Source organism: Strongylocentrotus purpuratus, unplaced genomic scaffold (assembly GCF_000002235.5).
Source record: "Strongylocentrotus purpuratus isolate Spur 01 unplaced genomic scaffold, Spur_5.0 spur5_scaffold_6, whole genome shotgun sequence".
NCBI classification, from domain to species: domain Eukaryota; kingdom Metazoa; phylum Echinodermata; class Echinoidea; order Camarodonta; family Strongylocentrotidae; genus Strongylocentrotus; species Strongylocentrotus purpuratus.
In genome coordinates, this window is record NW_022145612.1 from 352800 (window position 1) to 373644 (window position 20845).

General features: G+C 39.0%; 1 protein-coding gene across 4 annotated transcripts in view; it reads left to right on the plus strand.

Annotated features, from left to right (window-relative positions):
* LOC580371 (zinc finger protein GLI3) overlaps nt 1-20845 on the plus strand; it is a 75163-nt gene that overhangs the window by 36771 nt on the left and 17547 nt on the right. For 2 of the 4 annotated variants that reach the window (XM_031000536.1, XM_031000537.1), the window contains 2 exons: nt 14441-14656; nt 18872-18971. In XM_031000536.1, the coding sequence (XP_030856396.1) occupies nt 14441-14656; nt 18872-18971 (316 nt within the window). Of the gene's footprint in view, nt 1-469; nt 1053-14440; nt 14657-17937; nt 18661-18871; nt 18972-20845 lie in introns of those variants that run through there. The other 2 variants (XM_031000538.1, XM_031000539.1) reach the window with 2 other exon arrangements.

Consider the following 20845-nt stretch of genomic DNA (forward strand, 5'->3'; position numbering starts at 1 on the left):
AATCAAGACCAATTGTTTCTTGATGCATCATCCTATTTCATTCAGTGTTTATTTCATTGTGATACCCGTTTTAACATAGGGTGTACATGTATGTGGGTGTAAATGGTTTTCAGAAATGATTTTTGCAGCATCAATTATTTCCTTTTGTGTACCTGCTACTAGTTGTCAGATGCATGTTAGAATTTGTGAAGAAGCAGAGTGTAACATGCTCTCATTTATGAAATAATTATATCTAATATTGGTTTTGATGGTGATGGTGCCTTGGGGTTTAATGGTGCTATTATTTCCAGTGAATAAAAATATTTAGTTTAGTGGTGCTCCTCTTAGATTTTGATTTAGAAAAAAAAAATTGTTTTAGGTGGTAAATTCATCATTTTCGAAATTAGTAGCTAATCCTTTTTTTTATTTAGCTAAACCTCTCTGAGCTGCAACATTTGTCATTAAAAAAACGTATTTCCAGCAGTATAAACAAGTGGCCTGAATATTTATATTTACAATAAACTTTTATGTTCTCTAGATAGGTAGACTTCATGATTTGATATGGAGGATCATTGGAGAAACTGGCAGAAACTGGTCACGATTCACTGCTTGTAAGGTGACTAGGGTAAAAGGTTACGACTCATTACCTTAGCAATGTAAAAGCCTTACAAGGTTCATTGAGTGCATTCAAACTGATGAAAGTAGCCATATTGGTGAGGTAACAATGGATGAGATGACCAGTGTTCAGTTCAGTTGGGTGGTAAACAAACGTTTCTCTCTATTGTGTTAATCCACTTTTCAGTGAATCTTCTGAATAACAAGATAGTTTGCCATTGTTAAGCGAGGGTGTTAGTGATGTAGCTACGCATCTATCATCATCCCTGTAGCTTCTTTGTATGGTGAATAACTCTTCAACACTTTCGTTTTTGGAGAGAAGGGATGATGCACAGAAAATGAATCTTGAATTCTCAGCATACATATCAGAAGAGGATGTTGAAAGTGTGAGAATAACTCAATGGCGAGAAGTATTTGGAGAATAAGTAAATAGGAAAAGCTGTTTTTGCAAGTTCTAGGTAATTATGATTAAATTAATTAATTGTTCGAGATACCAACAAATCAATGAGGTCCATGTCAGATAAGGAAGAAAACTTTAAGAAATCTATGGTGAATTGGTGATTGTAAATTTCTACCTACTGTTTTTCTAGGAAAATATCTTGTTATTCTAGTTGAATTCTGATGTTATATGAGTAGATTTTTCTAAGAATTTCTGTTTATTTAACTTGATTTATAGTTACCGGTAATTGTTCCAGATATGGACACAAGCAGGTTTAATTTTTTAAACTGAATCCACATGTCTATAAACCAATGGCAATGGTGTTTAATTGTTATGGGGAGAAGCTGTGAATAAAAGAAGATGAAATAAAACAAACATTGAAATCTGCAGATATTGATGAATGATGAGTAGTAATTACCATCAGTGATGTACAGTAGTTATGCAGAATTGCTTTGACCCGTTAACTAGTGGAAGTATGCTTGACTTTTGGGAAGGAAAAGAAAATCCTGAGATACTTTGAAATAGAAATGCCATTCAACTGAGAATTTGATATTTACTAGTTATATTTATCACTTTAATTAGTATACATTTGTGTCCCCCCCCCCCTTTCAACTTTTTTTGTTTGGTTATTAAAGCTTTTGATGTGTAAATTTTCATGTAGGGGGAGGGGGGAGGAAGAAATTATAGGTCATTTGAGTTTTTTAAATAAACCATATGCCAAAAGTGGTAGTTCAGATTTGAGTACTGTAGAATGATGTTGAAAATTCCTGCATAATAGACCACCCAGAAGTAGGCTGTGTGTGTGGTCCTTTCCAATTTCCTCAGTCCCATCTACTGATTTAGAGGTAAGTTAGAAGTAAGCAGGCAATCGTAATGTTGTTATAGGACAGTATGCTGACCACAGAATTATAAGTTAGATTATATAGAAAAGCAGAGTTAAGCCTCTTCAAATAATCATCAGTAGTGACTGACAACACTCAAGTCCAGATTTCAAAAGATAATATCCACAAGAGAAGTGTCAATTGTCATGCGATGATTGATAACCAAAGCAAATCAGACAAGCTCAAAAGAAGATAACCCACGTTTCATCTTTCTTTGTCTCAATACTTCTTTTTCTTTTCTATCTTTAATAGTTGATTTAGTTTTATCTTGTTTTTTATATTTGAGACTAAACATAATAATTTCAAAGCCTTGAAAAAGCATCCACAAGGTGTAATTTATTCTGACATTAAAGCAAATGAACGAGTTATATTCATTTTAGGCCTGTTACTTCACTCTAAACATTTATTTTTTGTTCACTTTTGATAATTGAAATTGATGCTTACCAGTTCAGACTTGAGAGACACCTTCATTCATCGATATTTAATGTTGGTTTTTTTACTTACATACATGTAGTAGTTTAATATATAGGGCCTAATGCGGCCTATCACATTGTGTAAAATAAAACTTAGCAAATTACATATTTGTTCTTGAGAATTCTTCTCAGTTTACTCCATGCTCCTTAGATATGGATGTTATGTTACATATTTTTGTAGCGTTTAATAGTTCTTTTTCGGGGGATATCGTAAGTGCTTATTGATAATTTTGTTTTTTGCATACCGGTAGTTGGAATACAATTGTATTTTTGCACTGTATTTTATAGGGCAATCAAACCTTTGTATCGAGTTTGTTTATGTGAAAGCAGAAAAATGAAACAAAATTTAAAGAATATATGTTTTGCGTCCCCACCCGCTTCCTTTATTGAGGCCGCCTGAATTTATTTTTCTATTTAAAAAACAAGAAAAATATATTAAAATTACAAAAAATCTGTCAGAAAATAAATACTTGCAAGTTCATAGTTTTATGTATAGACTCTCTTGGTTAAATCTAAATATGTCTTTGCATGAGTCTACTTACCTGCCGTGGCCTAGACTACATGTAAATGCTTTTCGATCTTGCCATTACCAACTACCATGGCGTAGATTGAATCTAAAATCGTTGCTGCGAGTGGTCCCTTGTGGAATAGTGTAAATGTGATCTCGGTTCGTGAATGTGATCATGTGATCAGGAATGTAGTTTTTTTTACATACAGTCGTTTTACGTACCTTGGAAATATTTTTGCGGTAAATCAGCTGTTTTCTGTCACCGATTTATTAAAAGGGATTTGTTGTTTGAATTGTAAAAGTGTAAAACACAGTGCTACTGCTAACACTATTAAAACAATGTAAACATGTTCAGTTCTTATATGGCTATAATTGCGGCTTTTTTGTAACATTTTATTTACAGCGAACACACCAGGGATTGCTGGAAATCTCTAAATGGCAGCCATCTTTAAAAGTAAAAAATAGAAAATAAAAAGCCCCGCTTTCTCCTTTTCCTTGGAAATCCGGACGTGGAATAGTTTTTCTATTCTTTTCTTGGCCTTATGGAAACAGAATGGGAAAATTTGAAAAGAATTGGCGTAATCTTTTGGGTCCTCTCCTAGGGTGTTACTCACAATATGCAGATATATTTTTTTCGGTTCTCTAAAAGTAAAAGACCCTCCTGAAAAAAATACATTTTGAAAATGTACATTTTAGTCAATTTTTGTGTTGGGAGTTGGGACAAATGGGAAAGTTATAGCATGTAAGTTGCAAGGTTCTGGAGTCATCAAAATCATAATAAATTTGGCCCAGTCTTGGTGAAGTAACAAGCCCTTTACGCAGAAAGATATGGGGTTACACCTTGATTTCCTTATCTTTTTATGTTCATTACGCAGTCAGTATACATTTCCTACCAAAATTGTTTGGCAAATGACCTTTATTTATAACATTCAGTGTAAGTTTTGTTTGATTCTGTGAGAATTCCTTTTTCTTTTTTTACCAGAACTCAAGTTTATCTTTAAGGCTAGATTTTTCTTTTAAAGTGCTTTTAGTTTAGATTGATCATTAACATTATACTTTGTTTTATTAATTTGTTTTTCAAGGTTCATGTGCGCTTGTTGTTAGTATCAAGTATTTTTGTAGCTTGATATGTAGGATGTCAAACCAATCCCCCAGAAGAAAAATACAAATAAAGTTCTTTCTTGCTTTATCTAAGTTTTGATACAAACAGTGGTATAGCAAGACTCCCTAAATGCATTCTGGATTCTACATGAAATCAGAAACAAAGGTTGGTGAGAAGCTTCGCTTCCTAGAAGTGATTTCTTTTCTTCTCTGAGCTCATTTTAGTGAAGAGTGTTGTGAGACAGGCAGACAGACAGATTCCTCTGTTTACATGTTCAACAAGATGGTTTATCTCCACTTACATTGAAATGTGCCATTATGGCAGAGTCATATCCTTTCACAGGGTCACAAGAATCTGATTTATGAACATGGTTGTTGATGACACTCTTTCCATGGAACAGTGCTTATCTCAAGCTAGCATTCTAAGGAGCTTCTGAGCTTCACATGTACGGTAGACCTAACTGTTTGGGAACACCAAAGTTCAAGACTGGGATATTTCTGCATTGACATGTAGGTCAAAGATTATGAAGGAGTTGTAATGAATTGCATATGGTGAAACGTGAGACCTCATCTTGAACTCTGCACAATGAATCAGGGGTCTCCACACTAAAATCATCCTCTTTCATACACCAGCAGAATGAATCAGGGGTCTCCACACTAAAATCATCCTCTTTCATACACCAGCACAATGAATCAGGGGTCTCCACACTAAAATCATCCTCTTTGAATACACCAGCAGAAAAAGATGCTGATTTCTCATAGAGAGCCAGCCAGTGTTGGGTGCTCCTGCAAGAGGAAAGGATCCAAAGCAAGGTATTACCAGCATTATGATCCTGAACATCTAACCAACTTTGAGAAGAAGTTTATTTGAATTCTTCAAAGGACTTTTTGGGGCTGGGGGTCTAGATGGAAAAGTATTAACTACCATCAAGTATTAATAACAAAAAGTATGAAAGTGCTTATGAAATTCTTTATTTTCCACTTGTAATCCATGGAGGTACTGAAGAAATTCCTTGAACTATATACCTGCCAAGCTGGAGGTGACTTGCTTTCTTTCTTTCTTGGTAACGCATTGTATTGAAGGGACTTGCTAACATTGTTCAGATGAAAGAAATGGTAGTGACTTCAATGCTAGATGTACAAGCCTGTCTTTAATGTCTTATTTCATGGAAAAACGGTTGGGAAAATTCAAATATGGCTTGGGGAATTTACTGTTAGACGGTGTTGCACAGTGACGCCTTCAAAGAAAACCATAAATATTGTGGTTTAGGAATTTTTTCAGCATTGTTTGCATGTTAGAGGATTAGTACATTAGAAGGCGTATGATAAGTAACATTTCATACAATACAAATGTAACACGCGGAAACTAAATCACACAGTTTTTTCATCAACCTTCAACAATGTTACCAAGTCACTGTAGTTTTAGGGAATTTTGTTGTTATATATTTATTTCTTTGAGGTCCAATTTCAGCTACAGGGATGTGTTCTTCATGCAACAAAGAAGTTGATATTATTATTACTACAGGACTTTTTAATGTGTTTTTTTTTTCTTACACTAATTTACTTATTTAGGCGTTGCTGTGTCCAATGAATTGTCTTAGATGTACATGTAGTTCAATAAAGATATGGGTTATAAGTGAAAGGAAATTACATTCAGCTAAATGGAGAACTGTAGCTATTTTTTTATACTGCACAAAGAAAATACAAGAAGTCCCAAGATGAAAAGGATTTGGGGGTGGGTAGCTTCTCTGTCATGTCTTCTAAGAAGACTAAAACCACACACTCCTCTATCTTCAAGATTCTGAGAAATAGATTGATTAACCCATGGACCTACGGAGTGGTCCTGATTAACCCCACCCCACCCCACCCCACCCCACCATGGAGTGAGTGCTGCTGCCATGACAGCAGCTCAAAGCTACAGTCATCATGGCTGAGCTGAGGATAGGGAAACATGGCAGATTGTTGAGGTCATTGACCAAGTGAAACTTCATGTAGTTGTTTTTTCTAGAGTATGATGGATGATGGAGTACTTGTAGCTGCCCCTTAGAGGGTTACAGTTCTGCTAAAATGGAAAACTTCCCTGTTGAAAGTTCTAAATGAGCTAGGTTTATTAACTTTATTCAATGCAAATATCCAGTCCAAGATGCGCCTTTTTGCTGACGATAGTGTGATCTACAGAGAAATTCACACTAAGAATGACACCTCCATCCTTCAGCAAGACCTTCAAACCTTGTCTGACTGGTCAGCGAAATGGTTCATGGCTTTCAATGTCAAGAAGTGCGCCTCCCTTACCATCACGAGGAAAAGAACACCAATACAGCATGACTACCAGATTTCCAACGAGATAATACCCAGGATAGACAAGTACAAGTATCTCGGGGTAACTGTAACCAAGGACCTTCGATGGAATACACACTGCCAACTCCTACTGAACAAGGCCAACAAAACCCTTGGGTTGCTGCGGAGAACCCTGTCTCCATGCACCAAGGATGTGAAGTCAAGAGCATACACAGCCCTGGTTCGACCGCAGCTAGAGTATGGCGCTGAAGCCTGGAACCCTCACACTTCTGGTGCTGCCGAAGGTCTGGAAAGGGTACAGAAAAACAGCTGCTCGTTTTGTCTTCCGCGACTACCGAAGATCCACGTCAGCTACAGGGCTTGTTTCCCAGCTGGGATGGGATAAACTGCACACACGTCGTCTTCTAGCACAAAGCACCATGCTCTTTAAAATACACCACCAGCTAGTCAACATTTGTCTTCCTCACCTCATAACCAAAGCTACATACATCAGCAGAAGAGACCACACACTCAAGCTCTCTGTTCCTGAGGCAACAATCGACTCCTACAAGTACTCATTTTACCCCCGCACCATTCGCATCTGGAATCAACTACCATTCACTGCAGTTACTGCCCCATCAGTTGCTGCTTTGTAGGTTCCAGAATGCTGTAAACCATATAGCAGCATGATTATTTTTACTTGCATGTCACTATTTTACTGTATAAAGCAATTGTACACCCTTTTGTTGTCTGCACCTTCACCTGCTGTCACAACACATCCCATCCCAGTATAGCTTGGAAAAGCTGCTTCAGGGATTACCACATCAAGTATCAAGCTAAGTTTTTATTAAACTACAGGGCATTACTGTAAATTTAACATTCTTTCCACTTGTGTGAATACCTACTCTATTTCACTTCGAGCTGAAAATGACATATTGGTTTGCTTGTTGTAGACATCACTTATCATTTTCATTCATACATTCTTAATTAAAGTTCAATGTAGAGCCTAATGAATACTCAAGACATGGCAATACTCTCAATGAAATAATCTCCAAACTTACAAATCGCCCAGATTGCAGTACCTAACGTTGTCATCATCTAGTTCTCTGACTCTGTGCTTCACTTTTGAGCATTTGATGAATGGTCAGATTAATGACATAGATGGATGTCGAGTATACATTCTTGTCTTCAACTGTGGATAATTAATGTGACAGGGCTATAGATGGAAGAATGGACTCCTGATTAAAGGCTGTGCAAGGTTAATTGTAAAATATGTTACGATCCTTTTACATTTTGTAGATATTGGGGAAAAATATAATGATAAACAAAAATTATTTTGTAAAGATATTATAGAGAAGCGAAATGAGTAAACGATCACTCTATGGTTATAAAGAGGCGTTTGATTTGATCAGTGCTTTCCATAAGCCATTAGACTCAATAGTTTGATGGTTTGTTTTACCTGACTGCTAAGAAAGTATGTGTATGCTTGTATGCAAGCAACCAGGGGACCGACAGCTTAGTTTAAGTCCTCTCCGAGAGACTTGGTTGGGAGGAATAATGCCTTACCAAAGGGCACTAGCGAATCGACTTGGTTTTGAACCCGGGACCTCCCAGTTACAAGACCACTGCTCTGTACCATTGAGCCATAGCGTCACCTTGAGTTTTTATCTAGTAATAGTTACAGAGCTCTGAAAAGGAAAGGAAATGCTCACTTGTCACTGTGTTTAATAAATGATTAAAGGAAAGAGGAAACATGATCAAAGAAGTCAAATTTGATAAATGCCGCCTACAGTGTGGGTCGATACCAATCCATAAGAGTCGATATCATGATAGGGCACTTTTTCACACCCCTCCCCACGGATGTGAAGCGCCTCTCCATACAGTGTGCTTATAATCGGGTTCCTTTCATTGAACAATTGATTCATTGATTTTTTATCCTAATTAGTTTGAAGCTAACCCCAGCTTTGTAGATCTTAAAGACTCTTTAATCCCTGGTAGTTTATTGATATATTGAATAGGATCAATAAACCCTAAGAATGGTGCTTTGTATACATGGATATTGAAGAGAATAAACAGTTTTTCAAGCTTAATGATTCTCCCCATACCACCCTGCCTCTGTGTTAGTGTGGGGTAATAGGTACTATGTAGTGAAATATGAGTAATTGAGCATGATATACTATCCATCATGGACCATATATATGTGAGTCCTGTCAGATATTGGCATTCCAGGACTGCTCTTATAGATAGTGTTTATGATAGATACATGAATGATCATGTCATGAAAAATGGAATAGTGTGTTCTTTCCTGCATTAACTACATTACAATTGTGAAAATGGATTAATCCTCCTCATATGAAGTTTAAATCTTTCAAGGTAAAGAAATATTATTTGCTATATCAAAATGAATCTAATCATAATTATAATGTGGGGTTGTTTAGCTGTATGGTTAGTACTCAAATGAAGACACATAGAGAACATCAGAGTGAAGTTGCAATCCAGCATGACTGGTTATATTGTGTATAGAAGAGCCCATACACCACAGTGTACATTAACTGTGTGTATGTGTGTATAGCATGTAGCATTGAGTCAATGTATAAGATCACATATTACATCCCCCTTACAGAAAAATAAACTGAGTCCATAATGTCCAAACTTGAAGTATCCAAAGATGAAGTCCTATCAATAAGTCAATTTTTCTGGCTTCTTGATTACCCGGCCACTGCGGGTGGTCTGCTGGTGGTTGGGGATTGGGACAGGGTTTGGGGCAGGGGTTGGGGCAGGAGAACCTCTGATGTCGGGCGTTGGATCAAGCGTCATCTCTTCGCGTGTATGAGGATCGGGTGTCTTGGTTACCTCCTCATCATGATGGATACGCCTGGGCTCAATATCAGCGAGTTGTTGCCGGTTTCTGCGTAGCACCCTTCCATTAGGCGTCTCGACGAGATATGACCTAGGCTCATGGCATTGCTCACGAACAGTAGCTGTTATCCAGTGACGTGATGTCTGGTCTTGGACTCTCACAAGCTGCCCAGGTGAGAGTGGTGCTAGGTCATGGGCTGATTTGTCGTGATGATACTTCTGGCTCTGCTGTCGAAGCTGCATACGAAGGTTAACATCATCACGACCAGGGGAGTTGTTGCGGATTCGAGTTGGTAAGTTGTCCTTCATCTTCCTCCCGTAAAGATGCTCAGCTGGGCTTGGTATGCGGCTGTCAATTGGAGTGGCACGGATACATAGTAGAGCCATGTTGGGGTCGATACCACTCACTTTAGCTTTCTTGAGCGTATTCTTGACAGTTTGAATCATTCGCTCAATGAAGCCATTTGACCTGGGGTAGTGGGGAGAGGATGTAACATGGCTGAATCCCCACTGTGTAGCAAAGTCTCTGTATGTTGAGGAGTCAAAATGTCTTCCGTTGTCGCTAACGATTCTTTCTGGAACTCCTTGTTCTGCGAACACCTGATGGGTCGCATTGACTACTGCAGCACTGGTACACTCTTGAGGCATTTTCCGGATGAAAGGGAACTTTGAGAAGTAATCTGCAATGATGAGATAATTGTTCCCTTCAAAGTGAAATAAGTCTGTACCTAAGACTTGCCAGGATCGTGTAGGTATCTCGTGCTGGAGAAGAGTCTCGTGGGGCTGCGAGGGCTTGTACTCTTGGCAGACTGAGCAGCCTTTCACCAGGACCTCGATATCGTCATTGATTGATTCCCAGTACACAGAAGCCTTAGCCCGAAGTCGTGTCTTCTCGATACCTTGATGACCTTCGTGGAGCTTGCTCAGTATGTACTCCCTCATGGAGTGTGGAATAAGGATTCGTTCACCATTCAGGATCAGTCCATCCTCAACTGCAAGTTGATCTCGAAAGGCCCAGTATCTCTGCAGCTGCCGTGGTAGCTCACGTCTCTTCTCTGGCCACCCTTTCACAATCACCGTCTGTAGTGCTGCAAACTCTGCATTCTTGGCTGTTTCCTCCTTCAACTGACTCAAACGGTCTGGAGCAAACTGTACAAAGTTGATTTGCAGGTCAAGGTGGATGTGTTCTGGAGGACCAAGAGGACGTCTGGATAGGCAGTCAGCTACTGGTACATCCTTACCAGGCTTGTAGACAATTGTCAGCTTGTATGGCTGTAGACGAAGGAGCATACGCTGGAGTCTAGGTGGAGCCGCTGCCAGGTGCTTATGCTGGATCATCTCCAGGGGCTTGTGGTCCGTCTCAACTATGAAACTTTTCCCGTACAGGAAGATGTGGAATCGTTCACAGCCGAAGACCACTGCAAGCAGCTCTCGCTCTATGTTGGCGTACCTCGTCTCTGCATCACTGAGGGCCTTTGATGCAAATGCGATACCCTTTCCATCCTGCAGTAGAGTCGCTCCCAAGCCCTGCAGAGAAGCATCTACCTGCAGTACCGTAGGCTTGTTAACATCGAAATACGCCCGAGTTGCATCGTGACATACCTTGTCACGTAAATCATTGAAGGCAGACTGGTGCGTTGGAGTCCATTGGAATTCAGCGTCCTGCTTCAAAAGACCACGTAGGCTTGCAGTCTGGGCTGAAAGATTTGGTATGAAAGGGCTAAGGTAGGTTATCATACCAAGGAACTCACGAAGCTGGCTCTTGTTCTCAGGTGGAGACATTGACTTGATTGCCTCGACCTTGTGAGGATCCGGATGGACGCCATCTGCATCGTAGATCATACCGAAGAAGGAAATCTGGTTGACCTTGATGCTGCACTTGCCACTGTTGAACTGCAGACCGTACTTCACAGCTTTGGACATGAGGTGGTGCAGATTCTGATCGTGCTCCGCTTCACTCTTGCCGAACACAACAATATCGTCAGCGATCCCTATTGTGCCGGGGCAACCTTCGAGGATTTCGTCCATTCGCTGCTGGAATACATCCTGAGACATTGCTAGACCGAAAGGCATCCTGAGATATCTGTACCGTCCAAAGGGACTGTTGAAGGTAGTCAGAAGTGAACTGTCATGGTCGAGCTTGATAGACCAATAACCGTTCTTGGCATCGAGTTTGCTGAAGTGTCGAGCACCTGATAGCTTGTGTATCACCTCATCTGTCGTGATAGTGCGATAATGGCAACGTCGAATAGCTCGGTTGAGATCCTTGGGATCCAAGCAGACACGGAGTTTGCCATTCGACTTCCTTGAAACAGCGATGCTGCTGACCCATGCTGAAGGCTCAATGACTTTAGTGATCACGCCATTACATTCCATGTCATCAAACTCACGCTTCAGTTCATCTCGTAGGTGGATTGGGCACCGTCTAGGAGCATGGACAACAGGCTGAACGTCTGGATCAAGAACAATACGATATTCTCCTGGGAAGTTGCCAATTTTGTCAAACTGGTCTGGATACTGCCTTACTAGGTCATCAGTAGAGCTTATCTGTGCTGAATGCTTGATCTCGTTGATGCGTGTGTGTAGAGTAAGCAGCTTCAGTTTCAAGCCTGTGTCACATCCGATAATCGCTGGACCCCTGGACTCAACGATGTAGAATGTAGCATAAAGCCAAGTTGAGTTGTTGAAACGACAGGGCAGCCGAACCGAACCGAAGTGCATCACTGGTGTTTCGTTGTAAGCGAACAACCGTGCACTTGAATTATGCACTGATTGAGGGTGAGGAACTCCATCCTTAGTGAGATGGCCGGGATACATCCCACGAAACATCCGAAGAGGAAGTGTGTTGCCCTCCGCACCGGAGTCAACCTTCGAACGCAGTTTCATTATGGTTCTCTCATCCCGTCTGACTTCCACGTACGCTATTGTTAGGTCGTCCCTGTCATCCACCTCTACAGCACTGATACCTGACACAATAATTCGATTGAATGACAGGACATCCACTGCGTCATTCAGTAGTGGGACCGCTGCTGCTGCCTCAATATTGTTTGTGCTTTGAATGGAGTTCACATTCTTGCCTCCACGATGTGGCGTAGCGCATTTAGCTTTCTGCTTCCACTTCTGGGTACTTGAAGCTGGAGATCTCCCAGACCACTGTGTACTTGGAGCTGGAGATCGACAAACACTCCTCCAGTGATTCAGCTTTCCACAGCTGTTACACTTGGTGCCATAAGCCGGACATGCTTCCCGTGGACTGCGAGCATGATTACCACCACAATTAGGACACTTGTTACTAGTGTTAGTCTTCCGACGAACTACATCAATCGATGCAGGCTGAATATGTGTCTGTACTTGCGCTAGTTGAGCCATGTGCATCTGCGATGCTTCAAATGTTCTACTCAGCTCAAGCATCTGTGTAAGAGTGAGGGACTTGTTCTTCCCTAGAAGATCTTTCTGGAGCTCAGGATATCTAGTGCCTGTGATGAACTGCTCAATGATGCGTTCTTGGAGCTCAGTGTCATCACGAAATTCACAGTCATATGCCTGCAGCTTCAGGCGCGAGATATAATCATCTGCACTTTCCCTCTCCTTCTGCACATATTTCTGAAGGTATAGCCTAGCTACACGGAAATTTGCCCTTGGCCTCAGTTGTGTCTCGAACTTCTCCCAAACAACAGTTGGATTCTTCTTATCTTCACCTTCCAGACCCCACGAGGTGTAAAGCTTGATACCCGTGGCACCAGTGAACAAAAGAACATGATCCACTTGCTTACCAATCGCAACATTCTTGACTGAGAAGTATAAGTCACACTGCTGATGAAAAATCTTAACAGCATTGGCTCTGTCGGGGTCTTCCCAATTCATGCGGGGTGTAAATGATTCATTCATAGTTCATACCAGCTACTCAAACTCCAATAGTAATGCAAATGTCAATGCACATTTTACTTACAGTAAAACCATCATATGGGACTGTAGAAAGGAGCACCTGTTGATCCCATGACAGTGTGTCAGTAAGATGGCCTCCAAAATCTCTCCAAAATGATGCAAAGTTCACAAATATTGTCCAGTAGGTTCTATATCGCTGCCACCATATAATGTGGGGTTGTTTAGCTGTATGGTTAGTACTCAAATGAAGACACATAGAGAAACATCAGAGTGAAGTTGCAATCCAGCATGACTGGTTATATTGTGTATAGAAGAGCCCATACACCACAGTGTACATTAACTGTGTGTATGTGTGTATAGCATGTAGCATTGAGTCAATGTATAAGATCACATATTACAATAATGATAATAAAATTCCCCTTTAAAGAAAAACGTAATATCCGCACTAGCTTCATTTACACTGCAAGCAAAATCTTCAATTTTTCTCACATTCTGGTTGTAATAATAATAATGAAAAATATATCCAAAAACCCACCTCAAAAGCGCCGGCAGAAATTTAACCGTTTTTTTCAGTGTCAATGCTCGATCTCAAAACACCAGTTAATCATTCCTGTTTTTAATCCATCACACATGACTCTCCTCACTACTGTGCTAATGTATGATGGATAGAGCTCTACAAGTACCAGTAGCGCATATTTGTGCAGAAATTACTAATTAAACAGAATCATCAAAAACTTATGGTTTCTTATTGGTTTTTCCAGTAGTGTCGATGTTAGTAAAAAAAAAAAAAAAAGTTTTTCGAAGACAAAGTGGTTTGGGCGTTGAGTAAATGGGTATATTTAATAGTTATTTTGCATTATTTCATTCTATTTCCCCCAAATTGTCACTGGGCTTAATTTTAGGAATTAAAGAACTTGTTACAGCGTGTCCACAGTCCACACACAACATTTGTTATCCCGAAACTCTATAAAGAAACGTATAAAGAATCATCATATAAATTCCAGGGCGTCCACACACAAAAGAAAGTAATCCCAAAACTCTACAGTGAAACGTTGTATAGGTACACAGTTTGCTACTACGGTCATGAAATGGAAGGGGAAATGAGAGGTAGGGTCTCCTTTCCCGCGCGGTCACGTTAAGCCCCGCCCAGTTTTACAGTTCTAGTTCGACCATATGTCCACACACAACACGTTCTGTGATTCGTTATCAAGTTCTAGTTCGAAATGATGCCCAGACCCCCGTTTTGTTATACAACGTGTCTTTATACGACCTATCGTATGTAAGCATACACACACAATTTTAGGATAGTTATACAATGAATTTGTTGTGCATGGACACAGGGAAAGAAACATAGATTAATGTTTTTGCATGGCCTTTTCTTGTTTTAATTCAACTTAATTGATTTGTTTATTGTTTGTTGCAGCTAAGGAGCGTCGTCCACAGACGAAGCCCCCAGGTGACAGTCTACCATCCTCCTCGTCTACTCATGAATACAGTAGGGCAGGGCGTGAGCTATCAGCCCATCCTCCCCTACACTACCCTCATGCAACCATTCATCCAACCATACATCCACATCATCCATTCCCTACCCTGCCATACATGATTGACCCAAGGGCAAGCTTCATAGACCCAAGATATGGTAAGATAACTAACTTTCTAATCAAGAAATATTAACCCTTAGGTTTAAAGGTAAAGACCAGTTATGGTCATGCGATTGCATTGTGAAAGAAACGTTGTGGAATCGATCAGAAAAGGTTGATCATCTAGCATCTAGCATCTGGCATCTGCAAGGTTCTGGAATCATCAAAATGATAAGAAATTTGGCCCATTCTTTGTAAAGTTACAAGCACTATACACAGAAAGATGTATATGGGACTACCCTATATCTCTCACAGACCATGAGAGAAACAAATTTACCAAATATATGAATTAGTAGGCGGTTTCCCGGCAAATTTTTCATCATCATGTATTAGTCAAAACATATTCTTTCACATGATTGGTAGTGAGAGCTTCAATTTCATTTTTTGAAATTTGGCGCGTTTCCAATACTGGTCTTTACCTTTAAAGTACTCTGAAAACTGTTGAATATAAAGAAAAGTGCACCCCAAGAAATAACTTTACTTATTCTGAGAGATTTATCATATTCTTGCCCATTAATCTCCCACCAAAGAATATGAAAGAGGTATTTATAAAGCAAGAATAATGTGTAGTTTCGCAGCACAACAAGGGCATCGTCATTTTCTCGATAACGTGGCGAACTACATGTATGTGAAGTCATTTATCAAGTAAATGTATTAAGGCTGCGACGGGTAGTCGAATGCTCGAGTACCCGCACGGTTGACAACTACTCGGGTACGATTTCTTGTACCCGAATATTCGGCCGCAAAAAAAAAAATTAAAAGAAAAAAAAAAAATTAAAAGAAAAAAAAAAAAAAAAAAAAATGTCCAGGCCCACGCTTACCCGTGCCAGGGAGAGCAGCATCCGCTGGCATGGTACCGTCGGTAAAAATGTTTCCAAACTCAAGCACTGTCAAACTCACCTTTCAGAAACTGGGACCAAATGTCCAGATTTCTGTTTGGACTTGGAGGAAAATGGATTATTCTGCCATCTTTGGTTTTTAAAACAGCATTGTTTACTGTTATTATTCTTATTAAATCGGCGCCTTCAACTGCAACTCAAAGTAAAGTTGCATGCGTTTTCAGCGAGCTGCGCGAGGGACCTGAGAAACTGCCGAGTGGTATGGTAGTGGCAAAAAAAGAAAAAAAAAGAAAAAAAAATCAAAAAATCCAAAAATTCAAAAAAAATCAAAAAAATTCAAAAAAATTCAAAAAAATTATAAAAAAACATGGCGTCCGAATACTCGAGTATTCGCCTGTGAGCCTGGGAGTGTACTCGGGTACCTCATTACACTGTTGTGCACAGCCCTAAAATGTATTCAAATTTATGGATGCTTCCTTCCCAGGTGTGTGTGGTGATAAAGATTACATTCACCTGCTATCATCCTTTGTACTACAATTGCTAGAACGTAAATTGCATAAATAAGTTAGTGCTCTTCTGGGGTTGAGGTTTCTCGTAAACTAAATAGATTTGTCAACTGCTATATTTTAGTATTTTTAAATGAATTAGTTACATAAATATAATTGTATATTCTCAGTAACGATTTGTCCTATCTTGTTCTATCTCCCTCTTTCTCTTGCTCTCTCTCTCTCTCTCTCTCTCTCTCCCCCTCTCTCCCCCTCTCTCCCCTTGTCATGTTATTTGCTTCTATATTTCCATGCTGTAAACATTCATGTGCAGACCTCAATCACTACTTAATTCTTTTGTACATAGCTGGAACAAATCTGCAAACTGATTAATTTTCTCAACAAAACTGTTTGGAAATGAAAATAATTTTATTTTGAATGATTATATATACATTATACAAAAAGTCTGTTAACTCTGTATTATAAGTGACATGACATAAAAACATTATTTTGTGCTCATAGGAAGTCTTGTGATTGAATGCATTTATAGTCAAAATGTTTATCGTCACTTTTTGTTTAAACCATTGCTCTCTTCCAGTTTTCCAGAAATCTTTGATAGGTTTCAATAGCTAAAATGTTTACTTTTACCTTGTGATCTTTATGCATTTATTTTTTTTCTTTTGGGCTAATGTATTGCTTCTTTGCTATTATGGATATTTATATAATATTGACTGGCCTTGAGGGGTATATCAGAAATATTGACCAAGCTCAGATCATATTGCCCCGAGTCGAAAGACGAGGGCAATATGGTCTTAGCGCGGTCAATATTTCTGATATCCCCTGAAAGTAAATCCAGTCAATATTTTTATTGTTATCCAAATCAGACATCTAGAGCAAATACAGAAATCCACCATGACAATCTCAAAGAACTGAACAAACTTTGTCAAATCAGAACTGTGCATCCAGTGCTTGAAGAAAATGTTTGATACGCTGCAAACAGTGTGCATTTGGTGTGATTATTACGTCACAATAGTGTGCATTTGGTGTGATTATTACGTCACAATAGAGTGCGCGCAAAGTGCGCAGGTTCTCGTACGCATAATAGATGCGCAATGAAATGACAAAATACGGCGCGGTCAATACAAAATGCCCGGATGCGAGACCGTGGAAAATACCAAGGTATATTTTCATTCGTCTCTACACGCAAAGTCTATACGAGCAAGGAGACCAAGGAAAATACAAAGAATATACCCCTCCGTTCCCACTGCTAGTGAAAACTAGGGCAATACGGTTTTGTAAATGACCCGCTCAGATGTCTGATACGGGTAATAATGGTCAATATTCTAAAGCCAACAATAACATATTGCAATTTTATATCATCACTTTCCTTACAATGTCTTGAAATATATGTGTTATAAGTGGAACCAACCATTCATTTGATATAGCTATTGATGACTTGTGCAAATAATGGAATCAATTTCACCACAAGCATAGACCTTCATATTCATTTTCATGGCTAGAGTTGTTGCCTTAAGTTCTGAATGAAATGGGATATTGGACATGACAAGAGTTCCCCCCTGAACAAAATATAAATAAATCAGAATGTTAAAAAAGCTAAAGTTATCTTACCGGGGAATGTGAGGAAATGTCAAACTTTTCCTAAGACTAGATTTCACTTTCACACCTAGGTTTATGACCTCATGTAGTTAGACCTTTTAGACCTACAGTATAATTTTTCTGGTAATTTTTTGTTATAAATGTACGTTTTACAAAGATAGGATGTAAAGGTCCAATTTGGGATAGAACACATACATAACAGTCAGTTGTAAGATGTTTGATTTCAAACTTTTAACTTTATTCATGGTTTGTGTAATTAATAAGTAATATTATTTTTGGAGCTTCAAGGTTTATTAAGAAAGTTTGCGTGATATTTCCATAAAGTAGCTTTATTTGGATAATGTATTGTTTTGGATGTATGTGATTGGGTTGTCCCTTCATTTATTAGACTGATCTATGTCACCTCACTTCTTATAGAAATGTTAATTCCTTTGAGTGTGGATATGAGCTCAGTGAAGCAATTACAAGGGCTAAGTCAAGCACTGGGAATACTGGAAGCTAACGGGAGAAGTGTTACGCAAATATTCTCTCTTGACCACTGTAAATTTGTCAATTGGCTGTTGGGGGCTTAGTGAATGTCAAACATACTACTTCTTGTATCCTTCATGTCATGGATCAATAGCTTCAGAATAGACAGTTTGATAAGGTGACACAACAGGCTTATACCAGGTATATATACTACAGGGAATTATTCATTTAGACCTACAGTATAATGTTGAGAGTCCTGTAGAGGTTGGTGTTCAGCAGATTGATGTCCTAGTATAACATTGCTAGCAATGGTGGTGATGCTCTAGGGATCTTGCTTTGGACCAGAAGGACTTGATTCTACAAGGGATAATAATGAAGAACCCAATGGCAAAACAGCTTTCATTCTTTTGCTTCCTTCACTTGAAACTGTGAAGATGTTGTGAACCTTGAAGTTGGACCTAACTTACCAGGATATTATCTTCTTGGACTGTTGCATTATCGTTTGCACATGTTTATGCTTTTATGGTTTGCTCAATGGATCCTGCAATAAAGATGGATGCTCAGTCATATTGGTATTTAATTGCTGGTGACAAGGTAGAGCCCAAAACTGTACTTTTATTATTTTTTTGTTTGTATGTTGAAATATATGCCATCTGATCTGTACACTGTGTACGAGGTCTACATAACTTGTGCATGCCTTTTATTTAATGTATGTGAAGATCTGTGTAACCATTTTTCATATTTTTCATTACTGCCATATTTATGTGCCCAATTCTGATTTTCTTTCATCTTTTGTTTTATTTAGGTATGGATGGTCGTATAGGGTACCATCCTCCCATCCCTGTCAACTCCAGGACTCATGAGGGCAGGTATCATTTTGACCATATGCATCACCCTTTACACGGGTAAGTTTACAGTGTGTCCAGAATTACCAAAAACTGAACTTTTTATGACAGTGGCTCAAAGTAATTTTCATACTTGTTCCCCTTAGTTTTTATGTGATGGTCACGAATGCCTGCATGCCATGATTGCCATCAACCTGTATGGTTAATGAATGCATCAACCATTGCAGAAGCTTTACTTGTGTTTGTTATAAGGCATGTTGGAAGCAGAAGAACTATTCCGAAAGTTTCATTAGTTATGAATATTTTACTCAAATTGAATTTCCCCAAGTAAAGTTCCAGTACAGCCGATAATTTGCTATTTCATTAATTTATCTCAAAAGCAAAGAAATTTGATGAAAGGTTTTGGGGGGAGAGAGGGTTGCTAAAACAACATGTGAGTTTTCTTTTTGAACCCGCTATTAATAGTGCTTTCATAATATGAATGTGGACAAAGTGAGAATGGGAAATTCTTTGTGTAAGTTTTAATGTTTTATGTTGTAGTTGTACCCCTCCCCCCTACTTTCTCCCCCTCTCTCTCTCTTTCTCTGTTTTTTTTTTAAGTTTGATTTTGGTTGCTTTTTTTTTTCTTGTGGCAGGACCTACCCTGTTGTTAAAATGAAAAGTATTGATACCAAATCATGTGAAGCCTTATCCATTATTTATGATCATTGTTTGTTAATTTGACATTTTCTGCACTTGTTTAGTATCATGAACTTGAGACTTTACTTGACAAATGATATGTAAACACAAAGTAAACAACATGAATACTTTCTCCCTCTGTTCACAACCCAGTACAATATGGTTGTCAGAATGAATTATGTCTCCCACTTTGCTATGTCTGATCTTTCTGACCCTGTTTTGTTTTTCCATTAGAAATCTTGTTATCACCAGGTTTGCTGATGGAGACAGCTGCAGGATTCTAAGACCACTTTCATATTATGGGCCTGTGTGGGTTGAGAGAGAGAAATCTCCATTTATTCTCACTCGTTTATATAGGACCGTATGATTTTACTATAATATTTACCATGAATAGAGATATTGTGTGGTTCCTTGAAATCTAGGTGTTCATGCTTTTTATGTTGACTTATTTTTCCATCCTGTGGACAATGGCTCATATGTGGTAGCTAACAAGAACACTTTTGCCCCACTTCTTAGTTTCAGTTTACTTCTGAATATCAATTTCAATTTCAATTTCAATTTCAATTTATTTGCTCATAAAAATCCAGAAAACACATGCAAACATTCATAAATCAACATAATACAAAGGGTAAAATTCACAAGAAAATATCATTGGTCTATGCTAGATGGAGCAGATGAGAAAGCATTGCATAATGGTATCTTGAACATGTCTTGATCTCTAGATCATGAAGGAATGCTACCATGTCACAGAGGATGTTTATCAGGAGTCTTTAAGGACAATGTGCAGAATGTTGACATGTCATCCAGCCTACAAACACTCATCCGTTCACAACCATCTATAAATACACACATTAAGCCCTTAGGCCTCTAGCGCCATAGACTGCCATCCATACAGTCTGCATTTACAACCAGGGTGGTGTTCAAGTTCTCCCAGGGATACTAGCAATTAAACTTGACTTGTTATTAATAGTTACCTTGTTGCATTTAATTGGATATGGCAGTCCCATTCATTGTTTTCTGTGTTGCAACCCAGGCCTTTTACTAGAGTTTGAGGCAAATCACCCTCAGCCCCCATCTCTGTTTCTCTCACCAGGGTGACCAAGCCCCTCCCATTCTGACCCTCTGTCCTCACTGACTGATCCAACTTTCATGAGCTTGAGGATTATTCCATTGAGCCTCTTGTTTACATCATCAGAACTTCTTCATGCATTTCATTGGATTTACCTTCCTGTGCTGTGGTAGTGTTCAGATGGTAG